This window comes from Siphateles boraxobius, unplaced genomic scaffold, assembly GCF_051911475.1.
Source record: "Siphateles boraxobius isolate OS27281-9 unplaced genomic scaffold, OSU_SipBor_1 229, whole genome shotgun sequence".
Classification (NCBI taxonomy): domain Eukaryota; kingdom Metazoa; phylum Chordata; class Actinopteri; order Cypriniformes; family Leuciscidae; genus Siphateles; species Siphateles boraxobius.
In genome coordinates, this window is record NW_027508843.1 from 69,517 (window position 1) to 85,873 (window position 16,357).

Sequence of the window (16,357 nt, forward strand, 5' to 3'; positions counted from 1 at the left end):
CTAGCTCCGCCCACCAGTGTTTGATTGACAGACTGAACTACAGAAGAAACCTGTCTGAAAAGGTAAGGTAAGGTAACATAAGGTAAGGTAAAGTAAGGTAAGGTAAAGTAAGGTAAGGTAACGTAAGGTAAAGTAAGGTAAGGTAGAGTAAGGTAAGGTAAAGTAAGGTAAGGTAAGGTAAGGTAGAGTAAGGTAAAGTAAGGTAAGGTAAAGTAAGGTAAGGTAAAGTAAGGTAGAGTAAGGTAAGGTAGAGTAAGGTAAGGTAAAGTAAGGTAAGGTAACGTAAGGTAAAGTAAGGTAAGGTAGAGTAAGGTAAGGTAACGTGAGGTAAGGTAAGGTAAGGTAAAGTAAGGTAAGGTAAAGTAAGGTAAGGTAAAGTGAGGTAAGGTAAAGTAAGGTAAGGTAAAGTAAGGTAAGGTAAAGTAAGGTAAGGTAGAGTAAGGTAAGGTAGAGTAAGGTAAGGTAAAGTAAGGTAAAGTAAGGTAAGGTAAAGTAAGGTAAGGTAAAGTAAGGTAAGGTAGAGTAAGGTAAGGTAGAGTAAGGTAAGGTAAAGTAAGGTAAGGTAACGTAAGGTAAAGTAAGGTAAGGTAGAGTAAGGTAAGGTAAAGTGAGGTAAGGTAAGGTAAGGTACAGTAAGGTAAGGTAAGGTAAGGTAAAGTAAGGTACGGTAAGGTGAGGTAAAGTAAGGTAAGGTAAGGAAAAGTAAGGTAAGGTAAAGTAAGGTAAGGTAAGGTAAGGTAAAGTAAGGTAAGGTAAGGTAAGGTAAAGTAAGGTAAGGTAAAATAAAGTAAGGTACGGTAAGGTAAAGTAAGGTACGGTAAGTTAAGATAAAGTAAGGTAAGGTAAGGAAAAGTAAGGTAAGGTAAGGTAAAGTAAGGTAAAGTAAGGTAAAGTAAAGTAAGGTACGGTAAGGAAAAGTAAGGTAAGGTAAAGTAAGGTAAAGTAAGGTAAGGTAAGGTAAAGTAAGGTAAGGTAAAGTAAGGTAAGGTAAGGAAAAGTAAGGTAAGGTAAAGTAAGGTAAGGTAAGGATTAGGTAAAGTAAGGTAAGGTAAAGTAAGGTAAGGTAAGGAAAAGTAAGGTAAGGTAAAGTAAGGGTAAGGTAAGGTAAAGTAAGGTAAGGTAAAGTAAGGTAAGGAAAAGTAAGGTAAGGTAAAGAAAAGTAAGGTAAAGTAAGGTAAGGCAAGGTAAGGTAAAGTAAGGTAAGGTAAGGTAAAGTAAGGTAAGGTAAGGTAAGGTAAAGTAAGGTAAGGTAAGGTAAGGTAAGGTAAGGTAAAGTAAGGTAAGGTAAAACTTTATTATCCCACATGGGGAAATTTGGCTTGGGCCATCACCCATGCTGCAGTCACAATTAACACACAATAATCAACAAACCTCAAAAATAATTGATGAACCTTAACAACAGAAATAACACAAAGAGAGAGAGAGAAAAAAATTCTTTCATCAACTTTTCCTCCCCTTCTTCCCCTTCCCTAACGCTCTACACTGCCACTGTTTAACAGCTTTATAGACACAGGAATAAAAGAGATTTTATTCAGTCTGCTACGAGGAGGTCTAAACCTCCTCCCAGAAGGCAGCAACTTATAATCTATATACAAAACATAAAATGGATCACAGACAATTTTATTAGCTTGTTTTAAAGTAGCCTGTTCATAGTCTGCAATGATGTCTGTTCTTTAACACAAATAATTTTCCAAGCAGTGTGAATCATCCGGAACAGTTAAGTTCTCCAAACCAGACTGTAATGCTGTATCTACAGTATCTACCACTAACCCTAACACTAACCAAGCTCTCAAAGACTGCCTGGTAAAAAAAAATTATCATAAACTTTTTATCAACGCCATAGTCTCAGACGACGAATAAAGTGCAGCCGTTGTTGTAAAATTTTACGGAGATTATCTATGGATATTCCATGTCAGTGAGTTATCAAAAAGACACCCAGATGTTTATATGAAGGGACCAGTATAACGGTCTGATTGTGGATGATCACAGGCCTGTGATCAGCAACTCCTGAAGGGTCAAACACCATTTCCTTTTTCCTTACTGACATTCAGAGCTAGCTGGTTGTCCTCACACCAAGTCAAAAATCTTCATAACAGGACCAGTGTGTGGAGAGTGGCGAGTAGCATCAGCTTTACATATGAGTGTGAATCCAAAGTCTTTACCCATTGATTATCAGCTCAGAGATACATTAACTTTGATTTAAAAATAAAGAATAAGAAGTAAAAACGGATGTGTTTTGGATGTTTAATAGTGGAAATAAGATGTTTTCCAATAAAGCAGCATCCATTTTTGATTTTAATAAATATAATCATATCATAAATATCAATTGTATCAATAGGTGGAGACAACTATTTTCAGTGTGCAAACAGCATTTGAAGAAAAATATCTAATATTAGTGGTCTGTGCTGTGAAAATGTCCCTCAGCAGCAATAACTGCAATAACATTTAACTGTATATTCACATTTATACGGTAAGTTCCCTTTCAAGGGTGTCGGTTGACGCTGAGGGAACGCTCTCCGTAATGACGTCTTGAAGCACATGTGAAATCAGTCCAATGGAGTGGCAGAATGTCAGAGGCGGGTGACGTCACGAACCAGGACACTATAAAGCATGCCCAAACACAGCAGCGCTAGCTTCTGTCTTCAGCAAGCGCTCTGTGTGAAACTGTCTATTTGTTGTTGTTCTGTCTTTCTATATACATATATAGAAAGTTATGGCAAGCAAGCAGCAGTTTAGAGTGTGTGTTCAGCCCTGCCCGCATTATTCAACCTTTGTGTAGCTTGTTTGGGTGAGGAGCTCAGGGTGCTGGCTGTGAGCACTGTGATGTGCTTCCTATGCGGACTCTGATCCCGCCTGCCGTTCTTTAGCGATAATGCTCAGGCTCGTGTTCCCCAGGGCTCAGGTCCCGCTACTGCCGAGGCACGACAGGGATAACTGTCACGGCGATCAGAGTCTCGGGGTCCGCAGATGGATCTATTAGTGGGGTTAGAGACGGGCCCAGCCTTATCTCTGCCCTCACCTGATAGATCCAGTGCCTTCTCTCAGGGTTTGGAAGTACGCGCTGCAGTTACTTCTGCCCCGATTGAGGCACAGACACTGCAGCTATCTAGCTCTGCTTTCCGGCAGATAAGCAGGACGTTTGTACAAAGAGCAAGCTAGACGAACGCTTCCTGCCATCTCATTCACAACCTCAACGCCAGGGCCCTCCGTTTCCCCCGATCTTCACACACACTGAGGTGTCTAGATCGTGGGAGAAACCAGTTTCCTATAGAGTTTATAGAGCATAAACATCCAACTATTCCTCTATATCAAACTATAAAGAGCACGGTTATGGGGAGATGCCAAAGGTGGAAGAGACGCTATCTCTCCTCTGAATCAGCATCTTCCCTAAAGGGCCCGGCATTACCCACTAAGCCTGTCAGAACAACTTCAGCTTTGGTAGGTAAGGCTTATTCAGCCACTGACCAGGCTGCAGCATTCTTACACACTATGTCACTGCTGCAGGCTTACCAGGCTGAGTTGTTAGGAGACATGGATGAGAGCGGGGGTATTGGGCCTTGCGAACTGCATCGGGGCACAGATCTATCTCTCAGGGCCACCAAGGAGACGGCTAAAACTATCGGCCGTTCTATGGCAGCCCTGGTGGCCACTGAGAGACATCTCTGGCTCAATCTCAGTTATATCAAAGAGAAAGATAAAAACTTTTTAATGGATGCACCTCTGTCACCTTCTGGCCTCTTCGGCGACGCTGTTAACTCAGTCGTCGAGAGGTTTCAGGAGTCAGCCAAACAGGCGACCGCTTTCCAGAAGCTCCTCCCCCGTCGCTCTCATGTCTCCGGGGCCCCAATCATCTAAAGCCAGCTCCTCACACGCGCCACACAGAAACAGAGCGTAGCTTCCCATGCTCCCCCACAGAAAGACTGGGGAAAGGGAAAGCGCTCTCAACCATAGCCTTTGAGGGGTAAGACGGATCTGAGGACCGTCATTATTACCAAGAAGGCTAGGGGGAAAAGGTCCTGGCTTCCGAGGGGTCAGGCCAACCAATGGCAGTCCCCCCCCAAAGTAAAGCGGTCAACACCTCATTATACGGTGCCCGCTACCCTTAGGTGCCCTCAGGGGACCGTTATGCTAACCCTGCCCCCTCGTGTGTTTCGGGGCGCAGCGGTCTCCGGCAAGCACATATCTCAGGGTCCACCTGGAAACGTAGTGGCCTCGGGATGCCCGCCCCCTCCGAGAAGGGTCCTAGAGCAGTCAGCTCGGGTATTCGCATCATGAACTACATCGACGATTGGTTGATTCTGGCTCAGTCACATCAGTTGGCAGTTCGGCATCGAGATGTAGTTCTCGCCCACATGAAAGAATTGGGCTTACGGCTAAATGCCAAAAAGAGTGTGCTTTCTCCACTACAGAGGACCACTTTTCTGGGCGTGGTTTGGGACACAATGTTGATGCAGGCACACCTTTCACTGGCACTCATAGAGTCCATCCTTTCGGCCGTGAAAAGAATAAAGCTAGGCCAGTCACTCACTGTCAAACAGTTTCAGAGTCTGTTGGGTCTGATGGCAGCAGCGTCCAACGTGAAACCTTTTGGCCTGTTGTACATGAGACCCCTGCAGTGGTGGCTCAGGACCAAAGGGTTTTCCCTGAGGGGCAACTCCTTTCGCATGATCAGGGTCACGCAGCGATGCTAACTCATGATGTTCTTGTCGCAAGACGCTTACGACCGATGCCTCTCTCACGGGTTGGAGAGTGATCCTGGAAGAATCGACTCAGGGTCTGTGGAGGGACCATCATCTCTCCTGGCACATCAACCGCCTGGAGATGTTGGCGGTATTTCTTGCCCTCAAGAATTTTCTTCTTCATGTGCTCGTCCACACAGACAACACATCGGTGGTCGCCTATATAAATCACCAGGGGGGTTTGCGTTCGCTTCCACTCTGCAAACTGGTGCACCAAATCCTCCTGTGGTCCCAGGACTTGAATAAGCCCATTAACTGCATGTTTGAGTCATGCTCTTAACGAACTATGTTTAATTTCCTCTTTCCATATTGTGAATAATAAATGTGTATCATTTTAATTTGCTTGTTACACAACTTATTGAAATAATTACTTGACGTAGCCTACTTTTACACTCAAAATTATTCTTTGGCATCCTCACATACTAAACTGCATTTTTTTGATCCACAGACTCCTTTGAATGTCTTTCAGAATTTTTCAAATTAAAAGCTCTCAATTCATTTCAAAATAAAACATTGCTGCAAAACGTTCTCGTACTTTTATTTTGAATGAAAAATCACTAAAAATAAAGTTTTTGTGAGTAACTTTTGCTGTCATGACAGATCTATTTCAGAACCAGCCGCTATCAGAATAATGTGTCAGCAACTTCAGGCTTTACGAAGCCAGCGCTGCTGTGTTTTGGGCAGGCTTTATAGTGTCCTGGTTCGTGACGTCACCCACCACACCATTGGACTGATTTCACATGTGCTTCAAGACATCATTACGCAAAGCGTTTCCTCAGCGTCAACCGATGCAGCGCCGTAACGAAGCCGTTTTCAGTTGATCTGAGTAAAGCATGACTTTCTGGATGATTGTGCAGTAAATCTGAGGTGACTACTCCAAATTGTCTATAGCTTATAAGAGAAAAACCCAAGAATACAGTAATGATGAGCTACTAAAGGCTGATGAGCTGAACTCAGAACACGGCCGTAATGAAACCTTAAAATGTGTGGCTCATTTGATGGCTGTGTAATAATTTCCTTTCTCCGAGGCAAAATTCCTTGGACTTTGCCACATTTATTCATTTTTAGGCAGTCACAGAAGCAAAAATTTCAGAAGTTTAACCCTGTTTCATGTCTGTCTCTGACGTGCGGCAGAAAGAGCCTAAAGTCAGCATTCCCCCCGTCTACCCAATCTGAAAAATATAATTCAACATGCTTTGTCATTTTGACAAATTGAAAAATAAGGGTCAATTAAGTTACTCTTCTCATTCACCAAATATATATATACACAAACTACCAGTTTCTCATGATCTTAAAGGGACAGTTCACCCAAAAATGGAAATTGTCATGAATTTCTCATATATCACGTGTGAGTTTCTTTCTTCTGCCGAACACAGAAGAAGATATTTTGAAGAATGTTGGTATTCAAACAGTTGACGGTAGTCATTGACTTCCACAGTATTTTTTCAGTCAATGGCTGCTGTGGCTAAATGTTTGATTACCAACATTCTTCTAAATATCTTCTTCTGTGTTCAGCACTCATACAGGTTTGTAACAGCATGAGTGTGAGTTAATGATGAGAGAATCTTCATCTTTGGGTGAACCGTCTGAACACTGAACACAGGCTGCTGATCTGATGATCTGCTCCACACGTACCGCTGAGTTTGCTGCAGGACGGCAGATAGCCGTGAGATCTCTTCATGTGCAGCTTCATGTTGCTCTTCTGAGTGAAGCTGATGGTGCACACCTCACACCTGTAGGGCTTCTCTCCCGTGTGCTTGACCCGGTGCACCTGCAGAGCGCTCTTCTGGTTGAAGGCTTTATCACACAGAGGACACTTGAAGGGCCGCTCACCTGAAACCAAGAAAAGCTGCCAGTGAACCTTCACAAAACCCTACTGTACTCAATATCTGACACAACTGCAAAAATGGTAAAGTCTATGACTTAACGCTTTATGGTACTTATGGTAATTCATTTCTACTCATTTCCTTGTTATTCAGAAAAAAATACCATATATTGCACTAAAGGAATTAAAAGGACATGCCTTAAAGTAGCTACATGTTAGACACAGTTGATTTGTGAATAAAAATATCTAATTCACTAACTAATTAAGAAAATATCAATGTTTCCATATGGCAACGCTGCACCACAGTGGAATTGCAGTAATGCATTTCCCCATTGGGATTTTTTTATAGGTAGTGGCATCAACAATATGATTGCAGTTATTTATTTATTTGAAGTGCTTATTGTAGTATAGTTGTATTTATGTATAAACAACAATTTATTTCTTTTTAGAAAATGTATACAGCAATATTTTACAGAAAGGGCAATAGTGCAGAGATAGCTCTTCCATGTGATGAGAGTGAGGATGAGTTGGCCAATGATAGGGACCAATTAAATGATAGGTATCTATTTACTTTTGGTTTGCATAAGTTCCAAGTATATAAATCTATCAATTTCTAAAGGAAATGTGCAATTAAGTAGAAATGAAAATCATAATTTTATAGAAAAACTTATTTTTGACCATTTTCCATTGTGGTACAGAGTTGCCACATAGCAATTCCCTTTTTTCAAAAAAATATTTTTGCATTTGTATGATTGAAGATATTTTATGTAATAAAAACTGTTTTGAAAAAATATTTAATGGTTAGAACATAATGCATACCATAGAGGGATAATTAATCCATTTCGAACTGATCACATGACAGTCCTGCAGGAGAAGGACAGGACAGCAGTAAACAGAGAGAGAGCACAGCTTTACCTGTGTGTGTGCGATTGTGTCTTTCTAACTGACTGGGTTTGGCGAAGGCTTTGTCACAGTTGGCACATTTGAAGACTTTGGGTTTCTGAGCGCTGACTTTGGGTCCCTTCTTATGGACATACTCGTGCTCCTGAAAGAGACATTTAACAGTTCATTACAGTGACAAACACCCAGAGGATCAGAATGACACTTATAATCCCATCTATAGCAGAATTAAAATTATCCGTGTCATGCTGTAGATTAACAGAGAAAACTTTAGTCTCAGTTTGTAAAAAAACTAATGGGAAACAGTAATGTACTGTACTTATAAAGGGAATATGACATGAATTAGGGATTTAGAGGAACATTTGGTCATGGAGTATCAATATGTGCTGTAAATAGACATTTTTAAGTGTGAACATTATTTTTACATGGGAAAAAGTGATTTTTTAGCAGCAATTATTTGTTTATTCACACATTGTGCTGCTATGATTTTTATTTAATTGGGTAGAATTAAATATAATATATAAAACATGTTTTTTAAATTGTTGATTTTTGTTGGTTTATGCCACTTTTCTGCATATGAAAGAATGTGTCATGTATTGGGGCAGATTGCTGCCATCTGGTGAGAGAAAGAAAAATAGCATGACTTGAAAATCATGTTGTGACCATAATAGCCAAGAGATGCCTACAGTGTAAAGTTATGCATTTGGATATACACAATGTGGACAAAAGCATTGGGACACAGAGATTGTGAACCAGACTTTCTCATCCAACACAACCTCACAAATGCTCTACTGGATGACTGCACAAAAAACCCCACAGAAATCTAGTGGAAAGCCTTCCCAGGAGAGTGGAAGCTGTTATAGCTGAGTTAATACTGTGTTTTGATTAAAAAAAGCAAATGATTGTCAAAAAAATGTAAACTTTAATTTAATTTTAAGCTAAAAAAAACCCCACTAAATATTTATTTTAATATACAGTTTTAATCGAAATAATTCAACCCCCATTTCAAATCAGGGTACTGGCAAAATGTACAGACTTTCAGCTGTCCAATGAACAAATCATACATAAGTAATTGAAATAACTGAACACACCAAATGTTTCAAGTGGTTTCCCCAAATTCAACTTAAAATGCAACTTTTAATGACTTCTGCAGTCTCAAAAGTATTCAACCACCTGAATAAATACCTTCACAACAGCACTTATCTACAAAACAGGTGTTGTCTCAGTAATCAAGGGCTTCATTAGTTACACCAGGTGTGCTTGAGCTAGAACACATGAAATATCTGAACTCGCGAGGTTTGTTGAGTGTCACGTTTGACTGCATGTTAGAAATATGGCTAAGTCAAAAGAACGGTCCAAAAAGTTAAGAGAAGATATCATTGCCCTTCACAAACAAGGAACAGGATAAAAAAATATAGTGAAGGCACTAAATGTTCCTAGAGGCATAGTTTGCAAGTTCAAAGTTAAAGGAACAGTGGTTACACCTGGACAGAGCAGAAAAAGGAAGCTACCAACAGACGCAACCAGATTTCTGAGAAGGCAGGTTAAGAAAAACGCTTGAGTGACTGCAAAAGACCGGCAGCAAGACTTGGTGGCCACAGGCACTGATGTAGCGTATGCGTCTGGATGAATCATGATTCGTGTAATCTGAATCATCGTTGTTTCTGAACCAATTCTTTCTGAAATCCCAAAGCGTTTAGCCTCTGAACTCATGGAGGCAAATAATGTGTTAGGCTCTAGCCAGTCTGCAATAGACGGTTCTGGTGACAACTTTTATGGCACCCCGAGTGTTAACAGACAACACGACAACGGATCTTCTCCTGACTCTACGAGCCTCAAAGATATCAGTATCTCCTAACACCTCCTTTCTGCGGAGAAAGGAATACCAGAGGGGGCCTACAGAAAGCTCCTTCCACACACACACACACACACACACACACACACACACACACACACACACACACACACACACACACACACACACACACACACACACACACACACACACACACACACACACACACACACACACACACACACACACACACACACGAACCTTTCATTAATTTCCTCCTATAAAGACTTTACCAAGATATATTCTATATGTTTTTATGCTTGCCTTTTTCCCACATCATATTGGGATGACCATGATGTTATCATAGTATTAAATGAACTATAAGTGCTTGTAATTATGCATTTAGATATATATTTGTATTCCCATTGTGTATGTATGCCTTATTTGATACCGTTGTGATCCTCTCCAGCAAACGGAGTTGGTCACGTACAGGAGAATACAGCAAAATGTATTATTCTATGTGCAACAGCTTTCTGCTTAGGAAATGCATCTTTTAACACCCATCATAAATTATGCAAATGAGATGCGTCGACAAGACAAATAAAAGTTTTCCCGCTCACAGAACTCCAAGTCGATTGGCCAGTTCACCCCTGAGGGCGGAAACTCAAACTCTTTTTAAAGTCTTGACCAGCTCCTTCATAGTCTCTTCCAGTATACTCTCTCTAGCTCTAGCTCTTCCTCTTACTTCTTCCCTCCAAGCTCTTCAAGCCTCTTCAAGCCTTCTCTTCTCTTCATTTTCTTTTGTTTGTTTCTTTCTTCAAGTTTTTATATTCCATTTTCGGATTTTCTTTTGTTCATTTCCACCGACGAGTGAAATGAACTTAGCCTGAATCATCTGGGAACTTTACCTGCAACGGACCACCTTGCACGTGAACGTGCAGCTCCGATCGGACTCCGAGAGAACGCACACAACCTCCATACACACAGGCACGTTTCTCAACAGCACTAGAGAGCTATATTTGCAAGTATTGTATTTCTATTCAGATTTAGATGCGTTTAAGATTGTTCAGCCCTGCTCAAGGTGTTTTGATTCTTGTTGTCTCTCAGAGGTTTTTGTCCAGGTAATTTGCCATTCTGTAACCCCTTCTTCTCCCTCTTTCTATCACTCTCTGACTTTCATTGTTTCATTGTTTTATTGTATTGTATATACATTTTATTCCGTGTAATCTTAGTCACCGATATACGTAGTATTTTCTTTATTAAAACCATATATACTCATTTATTGATTCTGGTTGTGCTCATATTGAAGTCCCTTTAATGTCCGATCGAAAGCTACACGCTTTACAATTGCTGATACTTTAAAGAGTAGTTTATTTTATAGAACGAGAGAGAGAGCTGTTTTTCATAGCCAAGAAGAACAGTCTCTCTTGAAAGTCTATCAAAAGGGATAGCTCCTTTGTGATTTGATAAAAGATCATATGGTCAGTTCGCTGGACGAACCAACCATTCGATAACAAATTAATTCCATTAGGGGTTGTCCTGAGAATCAATCTATTCTAGACAATTGATATATTAGTATTTAATTATAACACGTTGTGATTGAGTATTGATATAAAAATTGATCTGATTTTGCCTCCCTGTATGGATAATTGATTATAATTTGTTGAATTGAATTGTCCATACAGACACGTTGGCGAAATATTCCCGTTAAGGGGGATATTTACAAACTGTAGTTGATTCACTGATAACTCATAACCCGTCTGATCAGTTGTTAATTGTGAATTATTAATTATTGATTATACATTCCCCCAATTTACTTTACGCGGAATTTACGAATTGTTGGGCATTAAATCTATTTGCACCAGCGTCTATCCCCCACCAACAGACGTTCTAGTGGAACGATTTAATCACACTTTAAAAACCATGATTTGTAAGTTTGTTCACGAAGATGGCAAAAATTGGGATAAATGGTTGGAACCCCTCTTGTTTGCTGTGCGCGAGCTCCCACAAGGCTCCATGGGGTTTTCCCCCTTCAAGCTTATTTTTGGACGTCAGCCAGAGGTTTTAGACGTTCTTAAGGAAACTTGGAAGGAAGGACCTTCGGAAACTCAAAACTAAATCCAGTATGTACTGGACCTGAGAACAAATCTCCACACTTAGGGGCGGCTCTCCATGGAGAATTTGTTACAGTAAATGCAGTATCGAAATTCGACGATATCCAGTTCCTGGGGCTGGTGGGATATTATAGAAGGTTTGTGCCAAATTATTCTGACCTCACGGGGCCGCTGACTGATCTCACTAAAAAGGAAGCGCCAGATCCGGTTCAGTGGACGGAATGGTGTCAGCAGGCCTTCACTCAGGTAAAGGTTGCTCTGTGTGGCGGGCCGCTCTTACATTCTCCGTATTTTGCTGTCCCCTTCTTGTTACAGACTGAGCGCCGGACAGGGGCTGGGGGCAGCCCTGTCTCAGGAGATAGAGTGGGAGGAGCAGCCAGGGCTGTACATTAGACGCAAGCTCTCCAAAAGAGAGACTAAGTACAGCACCATCGAAAAGGAGTGTTTGGTCATCAGATGGGCCGTCCTCACTAGTGTTAATTTCGTTAACGAAAACTAAACGAAAATATTTTCGTCAACGCACATTTTTCACCGAACGAAAACTAGACGAGACGAGACTAAAATCCCCACTAATAAACAATAACTAGGAGTAAATCAGAAATAATTTTCGTAGACTAATAAAGACGAGACGAAAATGCAGTTCGGTAAATAAAAGACTGGGCTAAAATCTATGGACATTTTAGTTCACGAACAAAGACGAGACGAAAATTACATATTATTATATGATATGGTTTTGTCAAATCCTGTCTCCTCCTCCGCCTCCTCCTCGTCAGCTCTTCCGCCACACACCCACTTTCAAACCTGGAGCGGGCGGGCCGGGCACAGAGTAGCCTACACAACACATGGAGCAGACAGGAGCTGGATTCACGGCGAGGCGGCGACAGGTTAAAAGTAAAACATGCTTTGCACGGGGCTCGGGAGAAAGAGGAGACGTGATTTATGGACACATTTTCGCTTCATTGAAGTGGAGAACAAAACCAAATGCTTGATTTTAGTCGAAGGGAAGGAATGTGGCCACATGGTAGCTGGAAAAAACACAACAAACCTGAAGAGACACGTCGCAGTTCACCACAAAGACATTGTGGTAAGTTAACAGAAAGATTGGTGGTGGTTGTTTATAATGTAACATTAAATCAACGGCTATAATGTCCCAATGATAAACTAACTAATGTTGGCTAACTTTCATAGCATTTAGTATCCAGACTGGCACGTAGCGAGTGATTAAAACTTAATTCCTGTTCAGTTTATTTGCAAGTTAAAAAGATTTCATACGTTCTAGCAAGCTATGCCTTGTTTCACCTTAAATACTGTACCTTTATATACCATGTGTGTGAACTAGCTGGCAGGAAAGCACTTTTGTTGTATCAGTTGGAGTTTTTTTTTTCACAACATTGACCTCAAATCTATTTATTTTATTATTCTATGTGAACTAGCTTTAAACAGCCAGCACTTGTTTTAAGTTCATAAGACACTTTATTTTATTTATTTGATTCCTTTGTCAGGTGTATTTTATTTGTTTTAATGCAAGCATTTGTGTTTGTGTCTTTGAACCTTAACAATGTTCAAAATAAATATGCAAATATTGTCAGAACATCTTCCATGTCTGCATGTGTTCCTTAAAATTGTGTTTTTTATCAAAAAGATGAGAAAATGTTGAAATGTGAAATAATTTTAGGAAATGTTAAATATTATCTGCTGACAAAAAAGGAAAAGGTTAAAATGATGTCCTGACTAAAACGTTGACAGTTTTTGTTGACTTTATATCTAAACGAATAAAATTATGTTTTCTTAGACTAAAATAAAGACTAAAATGCTCGACTTATGGTCGACTAAAACTAGACTAAATAAAAATGGGATGATGTCGACTAAATGTGATAAAAACTAACAAGCGATGCTGAAACTGGACTAAAACTGAAACTAAATTTAAAAATGGCTGGTAAAATTAACACTAGTCCTCACCCTCCGATATTATCTCCTGGGAAGGGAATTCAACCTCTGTTTGGACCACGCGCCCCTACAGTGGCTCCACCGCATGAAGGATACCAATACCGGATCACCGTTGGTATCTGGTAATTACAGCCCTTTAAATTTAAGGTGTTCCACGGGCCAGGGGTGAGGATGGCTGTGGCTGACTTTCTATCCAGTCTAGTCAATTCAAGTCACCTTCATTTATATAGCGCTTTTAACAATATATATTGTTTTAAAGCAGATTTACAATGATAATAGAAAATAGAGATTGTTTTTGCTTTACAGCAGCTCTATAATAAAGTTATTGTCCAGCTAAAGTTAGTTTTGATTGATTGATTCAGAATGTGTGTGTGGGGGGAGGGGAATGCAGGCCGAATGGCTCCCCAGTGGTGGTATGTGGCAAGGGGGGCGTGGTTCAGCGAGGTCTGTGACGGGAGAGAGAGTCAGGAGACAGGCGGTGAGTAAATGGGTCAAGTGAAAATGACAAACACCTGTGTCTTGTTTCAGTAATCGGCATGAAGAGACTGCAGCTGGGAAAGGAAGCTCAGGAGAGAGGGACTGACTGCAGACTCGTGGTGTTGGCCTGTGTTCAGGAAGCTCAGGAGAGCGTGACTTACTAGAAGAAAAGGACTGAGCTACAGGGAGCGTATGAAGCACGGATTTATGTTTTGGGAAAAAACGTTGAGTCTCAGTTAAAGCCGATCCTGTCTTCTTCCTTCATTTTATTTGAACTTTATGACCGGCATCCTTGAACTTCAAGATGTACACCACTACTGACCCAAAAGCACAAGAAAAGTGTTCAAAATCATATAATTAAGCCACAGAAGTTTGGGGATTCTGTTCTGTGGAGCGATGAATCAAAACTGGTCCTTTTCGGCCATATGGATCAGCGGTGTGTCTGGAGGAAGAATGAAGCATAAGCTGTAAAGAACACTCCGTCTACAGTTCAGCATGTGGAGCTTGTGATGCTCTGTGGCTGATTTATATCCTCTGGAACTGGAAACCTGCAGCGTGTGGAAGGAAAAATGGATTCACGGAAGTATCAGGAAATCCTAGGAGAAAACGTCATGCCGTCAGTGAGGAAGCTGAAGCTTGACCTTCAACAGGACAATGATCCCAAGCATTCCTCAAACTCCACCAAGGCTTGGTTTCAGAAGAAGTCCTGGAAGATACAATGGCATCACAGTCACCTGACTTGAACCTCATAGAAAATCTATGGTGGGAATTGAAGGTGGTTGCAGCAGCAAATCAAGAATATCCCTGAACTGGAGGCCATTGCTCATGAGGAATGGGCTCAGATTACTCAGAAACACTGCCAGAAGCTGCTGTCTGGTTATTCTTCTCGTCTGCAGCCGCTCATAACAGTAAAAGGCTGTTTTACTACTAAAGATGTTTGCCATGAACGGTTTGAATAATTTTGAGACTGCAGAAGTTATTAATAGTTGCATTTTCAATTAAATTCGGGGACACCACTTGAAACATTTGGTGTGTTGCGCTTTTTTAATTACTTTTGTTTATTTGTTTATTGTTAATTTTGCAATGGGGGTTGAATAATTTCGATTACAACTGTACAGATACATGCATAATTAATATCTCTAGAGAATGTTGAGGAAAAATGTAACTAAAGTATATTACCATTCATTCTGTACATTTTCAGTTTAATGTTAAAAGCGTCTAATGTGAGTTTGATGATCATTTATAGCCGTACTGAAAGAGAAAATGGATAATTCACCTCAGATCTTAAAAATAAATTAAACAAGAATGTTAAAACTGTGAGCAAACAAGTGGATCCTATGACAAAGATTGTTTCAGTCACTCAGTATGCATTTTTAATAATGTTAAAATAGACGATACCTTGAGCTGTGTGTGGAGCACTGTAAGAGAGTGTGTGTGGACGATACCTTGAGGTGTGTGTGGAGCACTGTAATAGTGTGTGTGGGTGATACCTTGAGGTGTGTGGCCCGTTTGAAGGCTTTGCTGCAGACTCGACACACGTGGCAGCGCTCCTTGCCATGCTCCTGTCTGCAGTGTCTCCTGAGAGCGTTGGCCGTCAGCAGAGTCTGACTACAGTAGAAACACTGGTGCTTTTGCTTCGGCTCAGCCTCCTTCTCCTCCGGCTGCGGATTCAGCATCTGTGTGCCCAAATCAAACACAACCACATCAGACCCAGTGCAGCACCTAGCTTTTATCCTAAGCAACTTACAACTGAGGACTAAAGATAAGTCAAGTCATTGTGAAGATGCAAAAACAACGCAAGAAGTGCTCAGAATACAAAGTTCAGGCATTGCTCAGAATAGCATAAGCCAGACAAGGGAGGATTTTAAAGGAAAAGGAAAGTGTTTTTTTTATGTTAAATGCTCACGGAAGAGATGAGTTTTCAGTGGTCTTTTGAATGTTGTCAGAGATTCTGCATTCCGGACGAGGGTGGGGAGATCATTCCACCATCATGGAGCTGTGAATGAGAATGTTCTGGAGAGTGATATTGTGGCTGTCTGAGATGGTACCACGAGCCGTCTCTCATTGACCGATCGTAGGCTTCTGGTAGAGATGTAGACTCGTAGGAGCGAGTGGAAGTAGGAGGGAGCTGAGCCAGTGGTCGATCTGTAAGCAAGCGTCAATGCTTTGAACTTGATGCGAGCAGCGAGTGGTAGCCAGTACAGAGAGGTGAACAGAGGAGTGATGTGGCCCTTTTGGGCTCGTTGAAGACAAGGCGGGCTGCAGCATTCTGGATCATTTGTAGAGGTTTAGTTGCACATGATAGAAGTCCAGCTAGAAGAGCATTGCAGTAATCAAGCCTAGAAATAACCAGGGCCTGGACAAGAAGTTGTGTTGCATGCTCCGTTAGGAAAGGCCTGATCCTCCTGATGTTGTGCATTGCAAGCCTGCATGATCGAGCTGTCTTTCTAATGTGGTCTGTGAAGGTCAGCTGGTCATCAAATATTACTCCAAGATTTCTGACCGACCTTGATGGGGTGATTGAGGAAGAATCTAGCTGGATAGTGAAGTCGTGCTGTAG

General features: G+C 41.1%; 1 protein-coding gene across 2 annotated transcripts in view; it reads right to left on the bottom strand.

Moving 5' to 3' along the window:
• The window catches only part of LOC143747571 (zinc finger protein 236), a 107,041-nt gene that overhangs the window by 777 nt on the left and 89,907 nt on the right, over positions 1-16,357 (bottom strand). For both annotated transcript variants that reach the window (XM_077240403.1, XM_077240402.1), the window contains exons 28-30: positions 15,288-15,473; positions 7,480-7,609; positions 6,375-6,572 (exon numbers count right to left, since the gene is read on the bottom strand). In XM_077240403.1, the coding sequence (XP_077096518.1) occupies positions 6,375-6,572; positions 7,480-7,609; positions 15,288-15,473 (514 nt within the window). The remainder of the gene's footprint in view (positions 1-6,374; positions 6,573-7,479; positions 7,610-15,287; positions 15,474-16,357) is intronic.